Below are 25007 nucleotides of genomic sequence, written 5' to 3' on the forward strand. Positions count from 1 at the left end.
TAAACCAAATCACTTCTATCAACACAGTAAGTAACAACATACTAAAAGCCACCAAATTCCCTACTCAACTCTCTGGGTATTCCTCAGTAGCCATAACCACAGTATAACCAAATACCACTAATATTCCTCCCAAATAAATAAAAAAAAAAATCAACCCCCAAAAAGTACTATTTAAACTCACAACAATTGCACAGGCCAAACCCCCACTGACCATAAGACTTAAATCCCCATACACAGGAGAAGGCTTAGAGGCAAAAGCAACAAACACAAAAATTAATAACAAAGACAATAAAAAATTATCATTTCCATAATAATTTTAGTGTAGACTCTAACCATAACCTATGGCATTAAAAACCATTGTTGTAATTTGAAAGAGTAGTTCTGCTGAGATGAGTAAGTTCAAGAGATCAAGAAGTTCCATCACATCTGAACTGAATGGAAGCAGGGCAGGAATTCCTATCAACTACTGCAGCAGTAGTTGAAGAAGACAGCAACCAATAAGAGTATGGCCTAGTTGTTTTCCAGAAGATGTGTACCACCAGTTATTTGGAAAGTAAAGAGCCAAGGTCAAATATAAAATGCCTACTTAACAGTGCTATAGCATGCTTCTTTTTTGATGAAGATTTAATTATCAATCACCCAGAAGATTTTATCAGTAGTTTAAAGTTGTTATTAAATATTATTTAAGTCATTCTGTTAAAATGTATCCTTTGTTATGTTTAGCATTTTGCAGGTGTATAGGGAATTACCTGTTTCACTATTGATTCATATGGTACATTGATTATCTCTTTCCTTTCTCTTTTTGGGGAAATCTTAGAAATGAGTTGTATCAAGAAATAAAATCGTGCCCAGAATTCTGGGATGAGAGTTTAAGTAATGAAAGAATGTGAGAGCAGTGAGGCTAGCCCTGCTTTTATCTGAAGCGGGAACCCACACAGCTGGTTAGAAGACAGGAAATGTATAGTACCCAAGCCCCTGGGAGTCCAGTAGTAGTTTCTCAAGGTTAGATCAATATATCATCTCCTTTCTTCATGCTTCTACATGGCTGTCTCCCAAGTCTAGAATGCATCACTTCTTTCATCCACTTCTGTTTTCATTCAAGGGTTAGTTTGAGTACCACTTCTTCTCATTCCTCAAATTACCTCTTTCTCCTTCTCTGTGTACATGTTGTGTCACTCAATTAGAATGTGAGGGAAAAGGTTATTTAGTTTTTCTTTGTATTCCCAGAATCTTGTATAGTGCCATCAAAATATTTTGGTGGGAAAGAGGGACTATATCTCTGATTTTATTGATATAGGGAAAAGAAATTCCCAATTGGCACTTGCTCTGTGATCTCTGTCTAAGAAAGTTACCTGTTCGATGAGAAGTTAAACAACTTGTCCCAAGTCATAAAGACAGTATATGTCTGATATAGGACTTGAACCCAGGTCTTGTTAACTGAAGATGGCTTTCTATCCACCACATCATGTTGTCTTTGTTCCATGAATGTCGTAAGGTGCTTAATAAATATTTGTTGAATTTGTTTTAGCTTTTTCATTAACTAGGTTTTTCATGTAACATAGGGCCTTTGCTTTCTCCTTAATAAAATGATCTAGAAAGTTCCATACATCTCTAGCATTCCATCAGCCTATTTGAGGAGGTGAATTATACTGTTGTGAGCTTCTAGAAGACCCAGATTTCCATGATTGTTTGTGGAGGCAGGCAATAAAAGGACCATTCCCCTCAGACCCCCCCCCCCAATTCAAATCATTGATCATATTTCAGACATGATTTTCCATAAATGATAGCTATGAAATGTTCAGGAATTGAGTTAGTCTAAGTCATGGAAGAGACTTAAAAGATTGATAAAGACTCTAGACATCCTTTAGAGATAACATTTATGGGTAGAATAGAGATACCTTGAATGTAAAGAAGCAATTTGTTGTTGTCATGGGATAGACTAGAGAAATAATCTTCCTTCCATTTAAAAAAAATTATCCTCTTCATGTCTTATTTCAATCTAAGATTACAAGATTTTGAGCTTCAACAGACTTACAGCACAATATAAATGCTTATTGGAATGTAATACTATCTTAAAATTTGAGAACTTTGACTGTCCAGCCTTTTAGGAAGGTGTGCAGAACGCTTATCCAAAACCAAAACAAAATTTAGGCAAGGGCCTTAGCAAACTCCTGTTGCTTAGGGAAATAGAGACCTGGGTCTAGGTACCATATCCTTTATACTTGCTGTGTAACTTCTCTATGACTCAATTTCCTTAAAAGAAAAATCAGGAAGAAAATACCTGGCCCTTTTTCTTTTCCGGAGGAAGAGGGAGAGGGCAGTGTGTGTGTGTGTGTGTGTGTGTGTGTGTGTGTAGAAAAGGGCAGTAATAATTAGTGAAAATCAGCATGGGGGATGGGGAACAACACAGAAGAAGATCTCCAAGACTTAGTGTTCTTCCCTAAGGAAAAAAAAAAAAAAAAAGCTGGCTTGGCCGGAATGCTTTGAATGTGGCCCTATAGTTACCAAAAAAAAAAAAAAAAAAAAAAAAATCTGACAGGCTTGGGAGCGTTTTGTTCCCCAGTTAAATGCACTGATTTCATTATGACCAAGCAGTGGCCTAGGCTGAGGGCATCGATTCCTTTTTCTTTTCTTTAGTCCCGGTAGCAGTGAAGGGACAGCCACCAGTCCTGTGTGTGTAAGAGATGCTTAAAAATTAAAAACAGTCAAATATCATTTTCTCTGAGTAACTGATGGCTCTGCGGGGAGGACAAGGCCACCTGTGGGTCTCAGGCTACCGCTACAGCCAGCTCCTCTTGCGGCTGCCTCAGGCAGCGGTTTAGAGGCGCCAAGACGAAGCCTCCCGGGGGGAGGATTGGGCCGGACCAAAAAAAGGAGGTTTGGGAGGCTGCAGGCCTGGCCTGAGCTGCAACAGCCACCACTTCCCCACCCGTTCGGAAGAAATACGGTAAACATGTCCTGATCACGTGGGGTGTGAAGTGGCTGTCGCTTTCTGGCTCCTGGGCTGGTGGAGAGAGAGGCGATCAATCCGGAAAGAGAGGCGTCAGAACCCCCTACGAAGGCCACCCCCGCCCTAGTCCCCCCTCTCTCCTCTGCAGTCTGCACTCCGCCAGGGAAGGGGCGGAACATCCTCAGGTCCCGCCGGCTCCCCGCCGATTACGAAGCCGGGGCAGACTGGGTAACCCAGGCAGAGCAGGCAGCACCCGGAGCAGAGCGCATGGACTCGTCTGGCCAGAGTGACCGGAGGGGGCGGGAGGGGGGCCGGGGGGCCGGGCAAGAGGGGAAGGGGAGGGGCGGGGAGCTAAGCCCGCAGCCTGCTCTCCTAGCCCGGGCGTGTGCTAGTGAGCAAGGGAACGAAAGGGCTAGGGAGAGAGTGTGTGTGTGGTGTGTGTGTGCGCGCGCGGTGTGTGTGTCCTCCCGGGGAGTGTGCGCTCACTCGCTCGCTCGCGGGAGAGCCGCGCGTCCCTCACCCAGAGCCATGGGGATGTGCTACAGCCTCCGAGCCCGGATCCTGGGCGCCCATCACCCCTCCATCTCCTACAGCGGCCGGGGCCCCGCAGTCGCTCTGGAAACTGGCGACCTCCCTGGGGGACAACAGCCCGACTCAGGCGACCCTCAGTCGCGGAGCCGGCTGCGGGAGCTGGAACTGGCCCGGCTGAAGGCAGAGAGAAAGCGAAGCAAAGGCATCGACAAGAGCCTGAAGGCGGAGAAGCGCGAATACCGGCAGACCCACCGGCTGCTGCTGCTGGGTGAGGCAACTGGCTTTGTCCTGGGGTTTCGGGGGCGTGGGGGTACTGTCTGGGGTTCAAAGATAGGGGGAGCAGTCTGAGCTGCTAGGCACTCGTGGGTCGAGCCAGGGATGGAGATGGAGGAGAGAGCATGCCCAGTGCTGGGGGCCGCAAGTGCCAGTCCAGGCCCCTGATAGCCCTGAGACGATGTGTGTAGGTTCCCCAACCCAGACCCAAGAAAAGTGAGAAGGAGGGATATTGTGGCCTGGAAGGAGGGAGGTGGCGGGACAAGGAGAAAACTGGCTTGGTTTGTGATTGGGGTAAGAGAGGGACTCCTCACCCCAAGTGCAGTCGTGGGGCGGGGTCCTGATGGAGGATGGGTAGAGGCAGCCCGCGCTCCGAGCCGTGTCCAAGGAGGGGGTGGGGCAGAGGATGTGGCGGGGATGGGGGGTAGTAGTGGTAATCGTGGTGGTGATCGTGGTGGTGGTGGTAGTGGAAAGAGATGAGTGGGGGCGGGGGATAGGGCGGAGATCTTTCAGCCCCAGCTGGGGTAGAACGCTACAATGAGCCCCAGTGTTGGAAATAGCCGGTCGAGATGGGCTGAGCCCGGAAGGAGTTGGGGGAGGAGGGAGGTTTGGAGAAGGACGTGTGAATGTTTGGGTGTTGGGAGGGAGTAATGTAAGGGGCAGTTGTTGGGGTGGCTCTTGAGGAGCGGTGATGCAAGGGTGGAGGTTTGGGGTAGCTTCAGTGAATGAAAACCCGCCGCCTGTTTGACATCGAGTGATGATGAAAAACCAATAGAGTGTGTCCTTTCCTGCACCCATGGAGCCCCAGACTGATGTGGGCCCGGAGCTGAGAGTACAGGGAAAACCACCCACATATCAGCTAAATCGTCCAGCTAAGGAAACGGGGTATTGGGTTGCTCAGGTTGAGTGTTTCCTAGAAGTAGACTTTCAATCATTTTTTTTTTTTTATCCCATGCAAAACTTTTAGTCTCCACTTCACATTCTTTGCACTGGATGCCAAGCGCACCGCAGCTGGAAGCTTTAAAGTCAAGGAGTATTAAGTGTCAGGACTTCTCATCCAGAATGCCAAGGCTTGCATAGAGAGTGGGTTTTGGCCTGGTTAGTGGGCAGAAAAAAGGCAGTTTTCCCAGCAAAATACTCTTTTGCCTCTTATCTCCTGTTTCTCCTTTGTTTCTTTGCCTTTTAACCATCATTCCTAGCTTGCCCAGGTAGATCGGTTCCTTGGTTCCTCAGTTCCAGGACTTTGTTGAGTCAGATGAAAGACCAGAAGGCAGAAGATTCTGTAGACAACCTCTGTAGTCTGTTTTAAGTGGGAGGATTGGGGGGGTGGGAGTGTTTAGGAAGAGGATGCAGTGCCAGGCTGTTATATCAGGCACTAAATAGCTCCACCATTACTTATGGTATTTCAGTAGAAGCCACAGAACTAGCTGCCTTGTGATTCTGTGATTCTAAATAGGTGGGAGTGGCCCTACATCTGTTAATGCTTTTAAATACTGAATAGCTTAAGTTTGCTGTGAATATACAGCTAAAGGATAGATGGTCTTGTGATCCAGGAATGCGAGTGGATAGACTGTATTTTTCCATATGCATTTTATAAAAATTGTACATATTCTTAGACATTCTGTTTGCTTTTTTCCCAGAATGGGGATCATTCTCATATTTAGAGTAAAAAATAAAGGGATTTAGGAGTAAATCAAATCATGTGAAATTGTGTATGCATCTCAGCAGTGTGACAGTGTATGTGACTTGTGGAATATGTAAAGCATATGAATTACAACATATGAAGTGTATTTTCTAAGTACTTTGGGTAAAGGACAAATAATAGCAAAGGTAAAATCTGTTGTGATTGTGCAAAGAAGCTTCATATTCATTATAAACAAGGCTTTTAGAATTGTCCATAGTGAATGAAATTTTCCCTTAAAAAATCAGGGTCTCAGGCTAGAAGGGCTCCCTCCATTTCTCTCCTATTTCCCTCATGTCTGCCTTCATTTTAAATCTAACCATCCAGATTTATGGCTTTGGTATAATAGCTTTTACTTCAGAAATAAGCAATTCTGAGATGAAAATTTCTGAAGTGAATGCCATCTCAGTTCCTGGTGATATATTTCTTATTCTGTAAAAATTCGCAAGGGTTTGCTTTTCTAATTCCAACCATCACTCTCTACTACACCACACTTGCTATTGTTATTATTTAGTGGTTTTGTAACCTCATTTGAGGGTTTCTTGGTAAAGATACTGGAGTAGTTTGCCATTTCCTTCTCCAAGTAATTTTGCAGATGAGGAAATTGAGGCTAACAAAATTAACTAACTTGCCCAGGGTCTCATAATTAGTAAGTGTTTAAGGCAATATTTGAACTCCTATATTTCTAACTCCAGACCCAGCAGTCCATCCACTGTGTTACCTAACTGTACTTACTACACCACACTGCCTCTCTACTACTCTTCTTGATACCATTATCAACAATACACTATACACTGTAATGATACTTTAGTTAAGTCATACTAGTATTGTTACAGTATATAGTATACTGTATCAAGATCTGATAACATTTTTTACTATAAAGGGCAATAATAATATATATTGTGGCATATTAGAAAATATGCTTTCATATGGGAATGAAGTAGATCTGAAACTGTGCTGAGCCAACAAACCCTGAAAAATGATACCATCCTAATCACCATTTTTCAAACAGCAGCTGTTTCCATGTGTGTGTAATTTCAATATTCAGAGCAGAGTTCAGGGAGGCAGCAGAGGGGTGTAATCTGAAGAACACTGTGAACTGAGAGGGAGGAAACTAAAGCTCTCATCCTTATTCTTCCACTACCTAGCTGTACAACCTGTTTGGACTTTATTTTCTTAATCTGGAGAATGCTAGGGTTAGATTGACTCTCCAAGGCTCTTTCTAGTTGGGATATTCTGTCTCTGTGGTTTTAAGTATTTGTGCAATGCTGTTTTTCTGTTGTAAAGTCCCTTCCAATTCTATGGTTCTTTTGACAATTCTGCAAGCTATTAGAGAAAGCAAAGCCTTGTCACTTACTCAAACCAGAACTTGACACCAGAGGTGTCAAACACGCCTCTGAGGGCATGTGGCCTACCGTGCTCAGAAATATAGCTTGAACCAGATTAAAATGTAATTGAAAAATATTTAGCACAATAAATAACATTACAACACAAAACAGATAATGTTAATTTGTGGTTTTCTAAGTCCTTTTGCCACCCTCAGGGATCCATTTCTCTTTGAGTTTGATGCCACTGTTTGAAAAAAAAAAAAAAGAAGTTAAAATAAAGCCCTCTGAAATTTTTTTTTAAATTTAATTTTATTTAATAATAACTTTGTATTGACAGAATCCATGCCAGGATAATTTTTACACAGCATTATCCCTTGCAATCACTTATGTTTCGCTTTTTTCCCTTCCCTCCCTCCTCCCCCCAAAATGGCAAGCAGTCCTATATTTGTTAAACATGTTGCAGTATATCCTAGATACAATACACATTTGCAGAACCGAACAGTTCTCCCGCTGCACAGGGAGAATTGGATTCCGAAGGTAAAAATAACTCAGGAAGAAAATCAAAAATCAAATAGTTCACATTCATTTCCCAGTATTCCTTCTTTGGGTGTAGCTGTTTCTGTCCATCATTTATCCAATGAAACTCAGTTAAGTCTCTTTGTCAGAGAAATCCACTTCCATCAGAATACATCCTCATACAATATCGTTGTCGAAGTGTATAATGATCTCCTGGTTCTGCTCATCTCACTTAGCATCAGTCCGTGTAGGTCTCTCCAAGCCTCTCTGTATTCATCCTGCTGGTCATTCCTTACAGAGCAATAATATTCCATAACATTCATATACCACAATTTACCCATCCATTCTCCAATTGATGGGCATCCATTCATTTTCCAGTTTCTAGCCACTACAAACAGGGCTGCTACAAACATTTTGGCACATACATAAAGCCCTCTGAAATTGACCCTCCTTTCTCTTATAAAAAGAAATTAACCTAATAAAGAAATTTTCATAAAAATAAAAGAAATTCATGTGTGCTAGTTCTGCTATTAATATGGTAAATATAAATATCATATCATTGTAATCTAGCTGTGTCTAGCTGTGGTAACTTTTGCTTTATTTTCAGAATTTTTATTGATGTTTCATTTTTATATCATCTTCACTTCTAAATATATCTCTCCCTTCTTCCCTACCAAGAAAGCTTTTCTGAACAACAAAGAATAAAAAAGCAAGATGGGGAGGGAAGAGCAGTTCACCAAAACTAACCAATGCTAAATTTCAGTTAGAAGATGTGAAAATAGATATGTAAAATTTCCCCATCCAAGTTCATTGACCCTTGGGATTTTGTATTTGAGAACCTTTGAGCTAGAAGGATCAGGAAAGACCAATGAATTGAGCTTTAAAAGAAGCAAGGGATTTTAGCAGTCCTTTCTAGCCTGTGGAAAGGTATTGAGAAAGGTGGTACAATCTTGGGTATTGTGAAGGACAAGAAAGTTATTTTAATGGGACCTTAGAGGACATGAAGGGTGATTTTAAATACTTTTGCATTTTAGATAAATTTTATTTTTAATTTCACAGAATTACAAATGACTTAGTAAAAAGGATATGATTATTTGCCACAATTTTGATAATTAGGAGCAATTTATATGTATACCCACACATACACACACATCTATTTATCAACCAATAGTCATTTAATAAACTTAAGTACCCTGCTATATGCCAGGCACTATGCCAAGCACTGGATATACTAATTAGGCTTGTATGATATAACAATTTTCACTTTCCCTTTTAATAAGCAATTATTTTTAAGGGGAGCTATTTAAATTGATCATGTTTTCCTCATAAAATTTAGAAATTTTTTTAAAAATTGCTGTTTTATTTGAAAATGTCTTTATAAGTCATAGAATTAAGTTTTTCAAAAAAGGGTTAATGTTGATATACAGTCTATAGCAGAAGTCAATATAAATTGGAAATAGCTATTTCCACATCTGCATTCTTTTTTTCATTATTGGAGTTTTGGTAGTTGTACCATGTGGATATTTATTTCCACAGCCTTGGTTATTAAAGAAGTCATTGTAATCAACTTTTTGATTTTTTATCTCTGCATATTTTCTTAATTTACCTATTTGTGCAATGGAATCATTAAATCTTTGAGAAAGAAGAGCATTCAGAACTCATTTTGTTCAATACACATCAGAACAACTAGTGCCTCTAACATTACTAACAACTATCAGTCTACTGAAGACCTTTAAGGATGGCAATTCATTCTCTTTCTCATTGTTTCTCATTGTTAGTAGTTTATCTTTATATTGAGCCAAAGTCTACCTTTCTTCAGCTTGTACTCACTGCTCTTAGATTCTCCCTCTGCAGCTGAGCAGAACACTTTAGATCCCTCTTTCACATGACAGTCCTTGAAGACAATTCAGTCTCTCCCTTCAGTGTTCATTTCTAAAGTAAATACCCCCAATTCTTTCAGTTGATGTTCAGATAGAATGATTTACTGTTTCCTTCCCTGTCATCTTCCTTTGAATATTATTGAGCTTGTTAAGGCCTTTCTTAAGATATGTTTCATTGAACTGAACATAGTACTGTAGAGGTGATCACACCATAGCTAAGTGCCTGATATCCATATGCCTCCCATAGAGTTCATGCTATTAAGAATACCAAAAAAACCACGAGGAGATTGGGGGACTGACTACACCATGGTGCCCAATAAAGCTAATGGATTTGCCCAAGTTCATATTTGTTGTTTATTAAAACAAATTGTTTTTAATCCAAGTATTGAACTTTGTATTTATCCCTGTAAAATTTCATCTTATTGAATCCAACCTATTTTTTATAGCCTGTTGATATTTATGGATCCTACTTCAATCACCCAAAGTATTAGCTATCTCTTTCAGTTAAGCATACCATTGAATCTTCTTATGCATATTACTCCTTCAGGTACTTTGAAGATAGTTCTCATCTCTCCTTCTCCAAGTAAGTCACTGATAGAATATAATGACTGAAATAAGGACAAGGAGAGATCTCTGTGACTCTCCCAACTAGAAATTGTCCTCCAGATTCTCTTCCATCCATTGAAATCTATTTTCTGGATTTAGTCATCCAAGCAGTTCTGAATGTAACTATTATGATGCAGCCCAAATCTCTCTAACTTGTTCAAAGGTTAGCGTGAGAAGCTTCAGCAAATGTGTGGCCAAAATTCAGAGATAGCACCACAGATTTGGATCTAGAAGAAAACTTAGATGTCATCTAATTATGACCCCCTTTTACAAATGAGGGAATTTGTGGCTCAGTGAAGTGAAAGGATTTGCCTAAATTCATACAGGTATTAAGTAGCAGAATCAGGATTTGGAGTCATATCTTCTGAATACAAAGTCGGGATTCTTTCCACTTTATCATGCTATGTAGTGATTTTGCTCAACATTAGGAAAAAACGGTATAAAAAAGTTTACAAAAATATTTATAGTTTTAAAAATGCCCTACAAGAAAATAAATTGTTACTCTTCCATTTAAAAAAAACATTATATTAAGATAGACCGATAATTGATTGATTTTGTGTGTGTGTGTGTGTGTGTGTGTGTGTGTGTATTGAAGTTAGTGAATGATATTAAACAACAACTATGTGCTAGGTTCTATGCTGAGTGATTTACAAATATTATCTCATTAGATACTCTTAACAATCTTATAAGTAGATGCTTTCATTATCCCTGTTTTGCAGTTGAGGAAATAGGTAAACAGAGGTTATGTGACTTGCTTGGATAGTAAGTATATAAAGCTAGATTTGAATTCAGGTTTTCCTCACTCCAGACCAAGCATTCTATTCACTGCACTACCTACCTACCTCTCATCACACTGAAGGGGGAGAAAAAGACTTGCATTTAGCTGATTACCCCATTAGCCAATAGCACCATTGCAGCATCAAGTAATCCATCAAAATAGTATTATCTTTTGCACTAATGCATTGTGGGAGGACATTTTTACATCCCTAGCACAATTTTCAAGCGAAGCTTGGGATCAGGGGTCAGTAGTTACCGCTTAATTGATTTTGAGAGAAAGAGAAAACAATTAAACAGCTGCCTTTAAAATCTAATGGTTTCCCTGCAAGGCTTGATTTTCAGCAACAACAATAACAAGTCATTCATATATTTCTGATATTAAGAAAAAGACAGTGAATAGTCTTCACTTTTGATATAGGCAGATATAGTGAAAAGAACTTCTGATTGTCATCAGAAAACTTGGGTTTAAGTACTGCAAACACTTTTTGCCTGATGATGATTATTTTTAATTTATCTTATATATTTCTTCCATATCCATAATTGTTTGCATATAGTCTCTCTAGTTAGACAAAGAGCTTCTTGGCAGCAGGGACTTTTTTTTTCCCTTCTTTTCCTTGTATCTTTAGCATTTAGCATAGTGCATAATAGGTACTTAATAAATGTTAGTCCATTGACTAACTGACAGGCCCTGGATCTGCTACAACTTTTTGATCCTTGGTTTCATTTTCTATATCAAGGGGAAACCATATGAATGTTGGCTACTTAACAGGGATGTTCTTTGTAAACTATATGCTGCTATAGAAATTTCAGTCCTTTTTCATATAGTCGGTTTGCATTTACTTTGGACATTCACATTTGGTGGTTTGTTATTTTTTTTCCTAGAGAGATGAGATAATTTACTCAACACAATTAATAAGTGTCTGAGACTTTACAAGAACTTGTCTATTGAACAAGTGCTCTGCTGCCTCCTGATGTTGGGAAAAGCATAAACACATCTTAATCATAAGGAGTAATATTAAGATAACAGCAAAGTACTTAAGAGGAGAAGAGAAACTAGTCAGATGATAAATGGTTAATCTTAGGCTTTTCCTCTATTATATCAAAGCATTATCCTCAGTTCATTTCTGTCTATTTCTTTTTACATCTCTCTTAACTTCTCCTCTAGGAATTTGGATACTATACTACTTGGTGCATATATGTTTAATATTGATATTGCTTCATTATGTATGGTACCTTTAGTAAGATATAGTTTCCTTCCTTATCTCTTTTAATTAGATCTGTCTTTGCTTTTACTTGATCTGAGATTAGTATCGCTATCCCCGCTTTTTTTTTACTTCACCTGAAGCATAATAAATTCTGCTCCAGTCCTCTCAGTTCACTTCATCTTATATTAAGCCAATTATAGGGAGGCAGTGAAGAAGAAACATGTCCAATTCCTTTTGGATTTATGAAGATCTCTACATGATCATAAGCAAGCTTCATCGTGTCTCTGAACTTGTTTTCTCATTAATAAAATGGGTTTGATAATTCCTGCCTATCAACCATATGGTTGTTGTGAGATTTAAATAAGATAATATATATGAAATGTTTTCTGAACTCAAAAGCACTGCATAAATATCAGTTATTATATTTCTAAGTTTCTTGGAGTTAGACAAATATAATAATTTTATTCAGATCCAATCCTATATCATATGGTCTTCCATCTCAGGCCTTACTTAGATAGATGATTATGTTTCTTTCCAAGGAAAATATAAAAGAGCCTTCAACTGTCCTAAGGAATTCATTAGTTTGTGGTTCTACATGACAGGTCAATAACTGAAATGGAGCCTTAGTAGAAATGGGAAGTCAGACTGAAAGGATATCTAAGAAGAATGGCATATGGCCATATATCTGACAATGCCAATTGTGTGGAGTCTAGTCCCTTAATAAGAGTAAAGTTTAAAATTAGTTGGGGGATTTTAGAAGGATTAACCAAAAGGAACATCATTGTGCCCTCAATTTTGCTTTCACCTTAAGGCTCCAGCAGAATGGTTGCTTTTCTTGGGGAGAAGGGGGGGAGTTGATTTTACTTTTGTTTTTTTTTTTAAATGAATGTACTTCAGTGGCACTATGAGTAGTGCCAGACTTGGAAAAAGGAAAACTCATTTTCCTGAGTTCCATTTAGGCCTCAGACACCTATTAGCTGTATGACCCTGGACAAATCACTTAATTCTGTTTGCCTCAATTTCCTCTTCTGTAAAATAAACTGAAGAGGGAAATGGTAAACTACTCCAATATCTCTAACAACAACAGCAACAACAACAACAACAAAAAAAAAAACCCAAAGGGGTCATAGTCAGACAAAACTGAAAAATGCTGAACAACTACAACAAATAGCAACAACACTTTCAGGCCTTGTGCCAAGCACTAGGAATATGAACAAAGAACAAAATAGTCTCTACCCTCCAAGTGTTTGAATTTTAATAGAGGAGACAACATGTAAAATTAGACAGAGTAGATGGAACATAATCTCAGAAGAAAAGGCACCAGCTGCTAAGGGGATTGGGAAAAATCTTTTTTCAGAAAGTGGAATTTGAGCTGTTTTGCAGGAAGCCAGGGAAACTAGGAATAAATAGGGAGCGGGAAGCAAATTTAGCAAATTAATGAATATATCAGCCTACTTTGACAGTATACAGTTTTTCACAGTCCTAGCTCCCTACCTCTCTCTAAGGAAGGAAAGTAGGCATATTAATTTTATCTCTTCTCTGGGGCTAAGCCCAGGCATTATAATCACAAAGCATTCAGTTTCATTTTTGTTATTGTTGTTTCCATTTACATTTGTGGAGTCATTGGGTATGTAGTTTTTCTGGTTCTTCTTACTTTTTGTCACTACACTTAAGTCTGAAGGGGTAATTTTTTTTTCATAATTATAACCTTTTATTGACAGAAGCTATGCCTGGTTAATTTTTTACAACATTATCCTTTGCACTCACTTCTGTTCCAACTTTTCCCCTCCCTTTCTCTCCTCCTCCCCCAGATGACAAGAAGTCCTATACATGTTAAATATGTCACAGTATATTCTAGATACAATATATGTGTGCAGAACTGAACAGTTCTCTTGTTGCACAGGAAGAATTGGATTCAGAAGGTAAAAATAACCTGGGAAGAAAAACAAAAATGAAAACAGTTCACATTCATTTCCCAGTGTTCTTTCTTTGAGTGTAGCTGCTTCTGTCCATCATTGATCGATTGAAACTGAGTTAGATCTCTTTGTCGAAGAAATTCACTTCCTAGGGGTAGTTTTTCATTAATTTTCTTAAATAGTTTCAAGAGCATATTCTCTATAACAAGTTCCCACTTAGAAAATTGAAATAAGCTCTTATTGGGTCTGGAGATTTACATGTTCCCAGCAGTGCATGAAACAAGTAGAATTTTATTTTATCTTTACTACTTGGGCTTGGCCATTTCTAGGAAGCATTAGATACAGAGTGTTAATGGGATTCTGACTGATCACTTTCAGCCACCTGTAGCCTGTCCCTCAGTGCTAAGCCAGCCTAAGATTGGTTCGTTATTATTATGAGGTGCCAGCCGCTTCTCTCAAACTGACATTGCAGAGACATTGAAGAGAGACACATTGTAGACAACTTTATGAAATATCTTTAGTACAGTGATCTGTAAAGGATACATTCTCATTTATATAGTCCTCATAAGTAAAATCTGTCTCACAGAAAACTTTCTTACACATCCTTTTAAATTTGATTTCATTTTGTTTTGTTGTTAAAACTTATCTGCCATCTTTGAAGAGTTTCTAATGAATAGCCCCTTTAATCTGAGACTACAGATGGTAAATTACAGATAAGAAACAAGAAATCTTATAAAGTGGAAAAAGCCTGAACTCTAGAATCAAAGCATCAGGATTCAAATCTCATCTCCGATGCTTACAACCTTTATCACCTTAGACAAGTTGTTAGCCTCTTTGCCTCAGTTCTTTCATTAGAAAAATGAAAGGATTTGACAGTTGCTTCTGAGATCCCTTCCAATTCTTGTTTTGTGACCTAGTTCAATTTTTAAAGACAATTTTTGTTCAAACTTAAGATCCATCCTCACCCAGAAGAAAAAGAAATACTCTTACAAGAAATAAAATCACAAATAAAACTATCTGATCTAAATTATTTACAGTTGGATAAAAAGAAAATATAACAGTATTTTTTACCTGTGTCCATATTCTCTGTCCAATCCTTTTTTTTCACTCAATTTTGCGCCCTGATTCTGCTTTTTTTACATTATTTCATGTCTTATCACATATCTTTGTGTTGTTCACATTTACCAATTTTTACAGTATAGTAATATTCCATTTTAAAGAATAATTTTCTTTTCATATCTGGTTAACTTAGATCAGCCAGAGCAGTGCAGAAGAGACCTCTTCATGGGCAAGAAGAGTTTGGATTGTTAGCAAAGGATCCTGGAAGTTGCATTCATGGTATATGCAAATTTTCTTAAACTGCGAGTTGCAACCCCATATGGGGTCATATAGCTGAATGTGGCAATCACAAAATAATGCATTATTATCAAGAAATATTTTATTTATATACTATTTTATATGCCTATATACCCAGGATGACATATCAATTTTATGGGTGAAAAGGGGTTACAAGTGGGAAAAGTTTAAGAAGCCCTATTACATAACATGCTAAAGGAAAATAAGATTTATACAAACGTTCTTTGTCTTTAAGATATATCACATATTGTATGGCACTTCCAGATTCCATTTATTTATTCTTCTTCCATTCCTTCCATTTCCTAGATTCTTTAAGTGAGTATAAGCTAGTATACATCTAGTATAAGCTAGATGATCAGACTAGGAATTATATTATAGTTTTTACATATGCACAAGAAATAGAATGAATGAATTAAAAAAAATTTCTTGAGTACCTCCTCTGTGACAGGCATTATGCAAAGCACTGAGGATACAAATACAAAACTGAGACAGTCCTTGAATTCAAGGAGCTCACATTTTAATGGGGGAGATAAGACATAGGAGAATGATGCCCAAGAAAATGTGTCTTAGCTTGAGAAGTCACTAGGGTGTTGAATGGAATAGTCACTTAACCTTTTCAGTAACAATGATAACATTGATTAAATGATATTTCCCAGAGCAAGATGGCTTGTATGAAGAAGGATGGGGAGTTCAGAGCTGAATACCTTATTTAATACCTCCTGAGGTATCAAAACAATGGAAGGGTGGAAGATGGCCAGGGAAAGGTCATGGTATTCCAGAGACAATTCCCTTGGATTCTCAAAGGAATCAACAACTACTAAAATATCCAAATGGAAATGGTATACATCTACTAGGAAAGAAAAAAGCATGTACTGAGGAATGAGAGCCTGAAGCAGGACAAAGTAGCCAGCTGGTCCATGCATTAATTATTTTTCATCATAAAATCGGATCTGAATATTTCCTGTGGTCTCTTTCCTATGGAGCTGCAGGATATTTGAACCACAGAATATTAACCAGGGTATGATAAAAAATATTATCCCATATACATAATATACATGATGTCAACCTAATGATGGAACAGTGCTTTCTACTCTAGCATCACTGAGATGATCTTCTATGATGCTTCTTTAGAGCAGAGATTGTTTCATATTTTTGTATTTGAATATCCAGCACTTAAGCACAGTACCTAAAACATAGTAGGTGCTTAATAGGCATGTGTCCTTGCTATTGAAAATTTTCCTTAATAACTCAAGGATATGGTACTTGTACATTCAAGAAATTTGAATTTTCAGAAACTTTAAAATATTTATTTTATGTTTATTGACCCCTATCTTTCCTTTACTTTAAAAAATTACATTCTGTATACAGTAATTCTTATATCTATCAACAATAAAAAATTCCAAAATCTTCAATATATCTGATTACTGAATAAATGTTTCAACTGTATTTTATGAAAGTATAGTATTGTTTTTGTAGCTGAAAGACTTGAGTTTGAATCCTAACTCTGACACTTACTAGATGTAGGATCTTGGTCAATTAATTTCATCTCTTTTAGCCTCAGTTCCTTAACTGTAAAACAGGTGTGATGCTGCTCATATTGCCTACTTCATAAGGTTGTTCTGAAGAAAATACTTTATAAATGTTAAAGTGCTATTAAAAATGTAAGAAAACACTGTGGTTATAGTTTAGATCTCTCTCTCTTCCTATGAAAAGTGAGTCACTTCCTTTTTATAAACCTCAGTTTCTTTTTTTTTTAATAACTTTTTATTGATAGAACCCATGCCAGAGTAATTTTTTACAGCATTATCCCTTGCATTCACTTCTGTTCTGATTTTTCCCCTCCCTTCTTCCCTCCACCCCTTCCCCCAGATGGCAAGCAGTCCTTTACATGTTGAATAGTAAACCTCAGTTTCTTCATCTGTAAGATAAGACTATACTAGAAGTGATCTAAATTTCCTTCTAGTTTTAATAATTCATAAATGACTGTCTAAGGTACTTTTTTAGACCTACATTCTATTATCTTATGATTGCAGTGATATTTGAGGTGATTGGGTTTTGTGGGAGGACATTGTCTGATTCATACTTTATTCTCAGTCATTATGCTCATTATGCCCAACTAATGCGTGCTTTGTTTGTATGACAAATTAAATCTTTAGCGAATTTATAATCTAAGTTCACACATTTCTAAATTTTATCAGCTTTTGGTCTCCATTGTTCTTTTTGATTCCATTCAGGCAGGGATGCCTCATTTTTCAGTATCTTCATATTTAGCATCATTTTTTCTTTAGCTAATCAATTGTTTGTCACAAGACTTAGACCACAGCTGAGATAAAATAGCATGTCTTTGATTCTTTGAAATAAGATATGTGGGTTGAACTTAGAAGGAGAGGAGATTAAATTCAAGTTTTTTGGCTAATAGTTTTAGTTTGTTATAAAAAGCATTCCATAAGTTATTATAACATAAAGAACCTAGGAATATAGACTTGACCAGAGGTTCTGTCAGGACAGATGGAAAGAGGGATATTTCATCTGTCTTACTGCTCTTCAGACTTATACTCAAGTGAGTTGACTTTTTCTATGCTTCAGAATGCATAGAGTATTTAGTCAAAAATTTTAAGACTCAGTTCCCATTCTTAATGTAATTTGGCTTTTCTTAGATATAAATGCTTAGAAAAAACAATAATAGGAACAGAACATGGAGCTTAATTCTCACTCAGTGCCTGTTACTCTCCAGGATGAAGTTTGAGGAGCTCCCCTCAGAGTTACATATCTAGTATGTCTCAGACGATTACTGCCTTAGATCTGACATGTTACTGAACATTCTGAATTTAAGTGGGCCTCTGATTAGTACTCTTTCTACTAGCAAAGAAGATAACCTATTCATGGTCTTTCATAGAAGATCCAATTGTCACATTAGGGGCCTGTCTCTGATTCTTTGAATACAGTTATCCTTTCCACGTCACAGGAGTTAGGCATATGGTGCTCCCAAGATATGGAAAATCCACATACATTTTTTCTCCCTCTATACCAGAGAAGATCTGAATGTTTTCTTTTTCTTTTTATTTTATGGGATGTTTATAATACCATATTGTAAAATTTGGGATAAATTTTTTTATGTCACCTATTAGTCTCTGAGTGTCATCTGTGGCTTCTGCAAACATTCCCCCAAATTTTTATTTGATTTTTATACCAACCTGCAATGTATTGAAACTGCAATGGGAAAAGTCATGATGTAGAAGGGATAACTATACTTTAAAACTTTTCTGAGTACCAAAACAAAATAAAGCATTTGAATGGACTCAAAACCTAGCAGGAAAAATTTGGGTTTAAGTCTTACCTCTGGCACATATTGGTAGTGTGATCCTGGGCAAGTCACTTAACTTCTTAATGCTCTAGCTAATGCTATAAGATTACTGTTGTAGAGAAGGTGCCATTCTGTATTGGTGGAAAGAGTTTCCTCACCAAGGAGTTTCCTGTAGCAATGAAATCACAGTTCTAGTTCTTCTTACCCAGCAGAGAGCATTCTAGCCAATGTCCTATTGGATGTTTTGTGTAAAGTCTCAATGAAAAGGGATTCCATACAGATGGTAAGGTTCTCCAGGTGAACCTATTTGCAGATGATATTATGTTGACTGCAGCAAGCCCTGGAATATTACAATGCTTCTGCAATGAGCTATATCAACATTCAAAAGAACTTGGTCTAAGAGATTCAACAAAGGAAAAGCAAGTAAGTGAATGAAGAGTTAATTGTATTCAGATTGTATAACTATCAACATTTAGAAAATACTTCAGGGAAAAAAAATGCACCCATTCAGACTAATTAAGGGGAAGGTTTGCCTGAATTATAGAATGTCTCATTCAGAGAAATGTGTTTTTAAAAATTCTTCAAGGACATAGAATAGCTCCAGCTGGCTGCCAATAAATTATTACTTGGACATTGCATTAGTGAATAGACAAATCTCTTTTGTAACCAATCCATTTCCATTCTGCAAGTAAATCTTTGAAGGTAATTTGGTTATATAGGTTAAATAATTTACTTAGGACTTTATCATTAATTTGTTTAGCGAGGCCTCTCTTCACAGATAGTGAGTTAAAATAAGGTAAACTTCAGCTCCTTCTTTGCAGTGTCACTTATCAAATTTATCACAAATTTTGAATTAATGAGAATAAAACCAATCAGTGTTAATGTCTATAAATTACAAGGTATAGATATCAAATCCTGATTATGCTGAATGAAGGTCAATTATTACTTTTTAAATGTTTTTGATTTTTAAAAGTTTTCTCTAGAAGAAAGACTGTAAGTCCAATGTTTTATTGACAACATCCAAATGAAAGTGCTCTTATCCATTTAAATGGTTCTATATCTCTGATCCAAAGTCTTGTTGCAGAAAGATTTATTGAGATAAAAAAGCATGAAATATCCCAAGGTGACTCTGAGAGTAATTCTTATTTCATAATAGAAAAATAATGAATTGACCTTGGACTGAAATTAACCAAGTCAATCTCATAGTTCATTGCTGGATCAAGTTAAATTGAGTTTAAATATGTTTAAATTCCTGGTTTGCTAGAGTTAGAAAAGACTTTAGAGATCCATCTTTCCTGTTCCTTATATTCCCTTAAATCAGAGATGTAGTTAGAATCTCAAGATGCTATCTAGGCCCACCCTCTTTATTTTACAAATGAGTAAACAGAATGAAAAAGTATTTATGGAACACTTACTATGTGCCAGGCACCGTGCTCAGCACAAAGGATACAAATATAAGAGAGCAAGGAAATTCTTACCATTGGGGAGCTTCCTCTATAAGAAGGAAAGATTAGACATAAAAGAGACCTAGAAAGAGAGGTGATTGGTATGCTCATTTTGGAGCATGTCAGAGAAGTGATTTGGAGGTCCAGTTCAGGGCAATGTAGGGTGAAAGTGATTACTCATCAGGGTGTTTCTGGGGACAGAGTCCAAGATTCTGATTAGAGGGGAATAAAGAAGATGAAGATGATGGCCCACATCAATTAATTGACTTGTCCAGGGTCATAGAGGTAGTTTTAAAGATCAAAAGCTGATTTGGAACCAGACCCTCTGACTCCAAAGCTAGTTTCTTTTGCGTGCTGCTAAACTCCCTACATTTTATGAATGAGGAAATTGAGACTCGAAAAGGGGAGTGACTTGTCCAGATTTAGTGACAGAGCTGGGATTGTATCCCAGTTCAAAAACCCTGATTCTTAATCCACTGATCTTTTGATTTCAACTAGTCTTTATTCCTAATATCATTGCTATTTAGTCCACTTTGTCTAGAGTCATATTCTTTCCTTCTGTTTTTTTATGCTTAATTAACTCATCTCCTTGGAGATCTGAAAAACTGTGAAGACCAATTCTGCAAACAACATTTGTAATCATTGCTTACATACCCTGTCCCACTTTTCATGTATTCTGTACAATAAATACTTCCAGCAAACAGTTTGTAGTCAGTCATTCTTCAGTAACATTGCTAATTGTGCACATTGGCACAAAATAAGACATTCCATACACAAGCAAGCACATTCTATTTGGGCTCTGGAATTGGTTGTTATTTCCCATTGATTCTGTGCCCTTCATGTGCCTGCAGCTGCCCAAAACAAACCCACGTGCTCTTTAGAAATTCACATTTCAATGCTAGGAGACATTCTTGAGACAGACCTCTGAATGCCCGTGCACAGCTCCTCAGAAAAGTAAATGAAGCGTTTGGAAAACAGGACAGCTGCAACAAAGGCAGTTGACCAGAAAACATGGACATGATTTTTTCCCCTTAAATTCAAACTTTATCATGCCACAAAGATTGTGAGTATGTATCCCGACTTAGAACAATTGAATTTCTATTTGGCTAAGTGAATTATTAGTGTTGTGCTTTCCTAGCATCTGGTCCAGATTCTCATCCCTGGCTTTAGATGGTTTTCCTTGAGTAACACAGAGACAAACTTGTGACTTAAGGAAATCTTATAGCTGCAAAAAAATGCATATTATTAACCACTATGTGACACCAGATAGCTAAAGGTAAATGAGCCAGACTTTAGAAGTTGTTTGCTTTTAGTAAATGCTAGAGAAACTTCTAGAAGATTAAGCAAAAAGGAACATTTTGAAATTTTTAGTAGTTATTTTCTTCCTCCTATTCTTTGTTCTTCCAGTTCATAGCTACATCTGGGATTTAATTCTTTAAAAATTCCATTTTCAAGTTGTTGTTTTAAAAGAGGCAATCGCATGCATTTAAGTATAAAGCCATTAGGACTACTCATGGGGAGGGTGGTGAAGATGTAGAGAATAGCATGGTAGTCTAATAAGTTATTCTCTTGACCACATGTAGTTAAAAACACCATTTGAAATATAAACTTCCTCCTCTGAAGTCTAGCTTCATGTAACAATTCAAATAGCAGAGGAGTTAGTTTTGCTGAGTTCCCCCTAAATATACCTCGGATGCTGCAGAGTCCTGGAAATGATACAGGCTATGTTTTTGGAATGTTGATTTTGACTTTTTGCCTGGGACCAAGTGCAACATCTTTCCAAGGAAATGCTTAGAAGACTCAAAGTGCAACCCAAAAGTTTAGGCCAGACCTTAGTTTTTGAAAAGAAAAAAAAATAAAATAAAAATACTGGGCTGTTTCCTAACAGCCATTTGTAATTAAATCCACTTTTTTATGCACAATAAACATACACTTAGGAAAAAAGATCACTTTACATGATATTTATGTGGTTTTATGTCTTTCTTTTCTGCTGCTAAAAAATGAATATGTCTGCAATTTTCATTTTTCAAACCAAATGGGCAGGGTCAGTTTTAAGGTGGACAGACATGTAAATGGCTCCATTGAAAAAAACTGGGACTTCAGGAATATTCACTATCAGAGAGGATTAAAAAGAGGGAATAAGTATTTATTAAGTACCTACTATGTTCCAGGCACTGTGCTAAGCAATTTACAAATATTATTCCATTTGATCTTTATAACAACCTTGAGAGGTAGCTATTATCCTCATTTTATAGTTGAGGAAATTGAGGCAGACCAAGGTGAAGTAACTTGTTCAGGGTCACACAGCTAGTAAATTCCTGAAGAAGGATTTGAACTGGGTCTTCATGACTTCATGACATGTACTAAATATCCAGATATCTCTTTCTTTGTATCCTGGAACTATAGTAATTCTTTGTTGTCTTCATTGCTTTGGGATGTAGTTTGAATTGGTGGAGAAGGACCATATTTAAAGTAAGAGGACCTGTGTACAGAATGCCAGCTCTTGCTATGCTTTGATACTAAGTGACCTAAGGCAACCAAACATGGGAATCATATATATTTATAAGATCTAACTCACAGAATTGTTATAAAGAAAGTAATGGGAAAATCTTAAAAACACCATAAAAATGGCAAAGGTAATGGAGTATTTGCCCAGAATTCTGAAAAGAGGAGTCTGTGGGATTTTTTCCATTTTTTTTTTTTTGGTACTTTTAGTGGGAAGACAGCAGTAGCTGTGACTCCTGGATATTTGCCTAGTGTGCTAAAATTACAGGATAGTAGGAAAGGCACTAGACCTAGAAATCAAGAGGCCTGGGTCTGTCTCTGGTCAGTTCTATGTGGACTTTAGCAAATCACTTATTCTTTCTTTCCTTATTTGTAAAGTAGGGGATACAGGTTAAGTTAGCCTTTAACAATAAGAATATGTCCACTTACCAACAGATGTTGCTCTTTGTTGTATTGAATATAAAGAAAATATAAGAAAACAAAAGTAACAGACAATCTTGGAGATCCATAGATATATTTTAGGAGATGTATTAACTTATTTAGGAAAATGTACTTCTTTATTTTCACTGTCTTCTGAAATTGAGTATTTCCTTCAACTATTTAAAAACTTGTTTCTGAGAAGGGGTCCAGAGTCTTTACAAGATTCCAGACAGGTCCATGATACAAAAAAAAAAAAAAAAAAGTTAAGAAATCTTGGACTACAAGGTCTCTGAGGTCCCTTCAAGTTCTAAAATTCGTAATTGTATGAATTTTCTGGACTTGCATTGAGGTCACTCCACCCTGCTGAAATCTTAGCCAGAAACATCTGTGGAAATGGTTTTTTATCATTAAGGCTAAGCCAGTAAAAATACAAAATGATGTAGGGCACTTACTTTGTGTGTTGGTGAAAAAAAAATGCCCCAGAAATACAGGCGACCTTCGGTGACCCTGTTATGCTAATTTGAATAGCACTGGGAAAGGTCTAGGATCCTTCTGAAGCCAGGAAGGGGACTTTTAGTTAGAAGTGCCATGTGTGAGAGACTAGTACTGAGGTAGCCAGGAAGACTGAAGAGCGAAGGCCCTGAGTTTGGAGTCAGAAGACATGGCTTTTAGTCCTGACTCTGACTCTGAAAACACATTCAACCTCTCTGAGCCTCATTTTCCTCATCTGTAAAATAGATTTTTAAAAAATCAAGATGCTAAATAAAGTTTTAAAATGATCAATCTGTGAACATTAATTAAGTTCCTATTGTATAATAAGAATTGTGTTAGACACTAGAAATACGAAAATATGTTCCCTGAATTTCAGGAGCTTATATTTTAAAGAGGGAGACGAATTCATATAAATAAATTAAGATAGCTACAAGGTAATTTGGGGATGGTTGGGGGAGGCTTTGGCAACTCGAAGGGGAATCAGAAAAGGCTGCAGGAGAAAATGGTGTTTTAGCTAAGTTTTGAAGGTAATTAGGAATTCCAAGGGTAACTAGGTGGCACAGTGGGTAGAGCATCAGGAGTCAACAAGATTCATCTTCCTGATGTTTTACTAGTTGTGTGACCCTGGGTGAGTAATTCTGGTTACCTCAGTTTCCTCATCTGTAAAATGAACTGGAAAAGGAAATGGCAAAACCACTCCAATATCTTTTCTAAGAAAAACCCAAATGGGGTCAGGAAGAGTTGGACATGATTAAAAAATGACTCAACAACAACAAAGGGATTTCAAAGAGGAGGCTGTGAGGCAGAAGAACAATTCAGGTATTTAGGAGAGCCTATGTAAAGGCACAGAAATAGATATTTTGGGTTCTAAAAAGTATCTTAGAAATCATCTACTATTTTTATATAAATCATTTACAGTTATCCCTTCCACATTTTAACTTTTCCCATTGTGGTTTCAATATATCATGATTTGGCATAAAAAAATTAAATGGGAATTTTGGAGAGGTTTTGCAGAAACCACATGCAAAGACCAGAAGATGATACAGGAAAAGTTTGGAAACAGAAATCCATAAAATATATGGATAGTATTGTACAATATCAGCATATTTTATCTTTTAATTCCATAATAATCCAGACTTCTTCTCTGGTATGAAGGAAGGGCCAAGAAAATTTAGGCAACTTTTCCAGATTGTGTCAACCCCTCAGTGTGGAAGGGATAAAAATATGGTGTTTTTATAGATAGAGTAAACTGAGGTTCAAAAGAGATTAATTGGCTTGTCCAAGATGGCTTAGCTAGTGAACAGCAAAACTAGAATCGGAATTACCATTTCTGACTCCAAAGTCAAATCTATTTGGTCTTCAATATACTGTACCCTTAGATTGTTGTGAGGAAGACAAGGCTTTGTGCTTTGTAACATGCTGCATAAATATGAGGGCTTTTTTTTTTCTCTTATCAAGTTAGTGACTGTCTCTTCATGGAAGCCTTAAGGAGGAAGAGTGAACACAGGATAGTTGGACTTTTACTCAATTTTACCCCACAAAAATTCCCTCCAGTAACTCCCAAAGTCACACCAATGAGCTGAAGCCCCTTTCTTTTTTAGATCTTGTTTGTTTGTTCTTTCTCTGGCCCCAGGGCCTTGACTTTCAAGAACACCAGGATATGCTTTCTGAAAAGTTGAGCAAGTTTGATTCAATGTTTTCTTTCAAATGTTCCAGAGAGAACCAAATTTTCATGCTTGATGAGCAAAAACGAAGCATTTGTGGAATATGAGAAAGGAAAGAACCATATGTGTTCATCAGTTAATTCAGCAAAGTTTTATTG

General features: G+C 37.3%; 1 protein-coding gene across 1 annotated transcript in view; it reads left to right on the top strand.

Moving 5' to 3' along the window:
- The first annotated feature begins 3311 nt into the window (after nt 1–3311).
- GNAS (GNAS complex locus) overlaps nt 3312–25007 on the top strand; it is a 292099-nt gene continuing 270403 nt past the window's right edge. Inside the window, exon 1 of the mRNA XM_051976658.1 lies at nt 3312–3749. Coding sequence (XP_051832618.1) covers nt 3479–3749 — 271 coding nt within the window. The 5' untranslated portion in view covers nt 3312–3478. The remainder of the gene's footprint in view (nt 3750–25007) is intronic.

Source organism: Antechinus flavipes, chromosome 2, assembly GCF_016432865.1.
Source record: "Antechinus flavipes isolate AdamAnt ecotype Samford, QLD, Australia chromosome 2, AdamAnt_v2, whole genome shotgun sequence".
In the NCBI taxonomy this organism is placed as follows: Eukaryota; Metazoa; Chordata; class Mammalia; order Dasyuromorphia; family Dasyuridae; genus Antechinus; species Antechinus flavipes.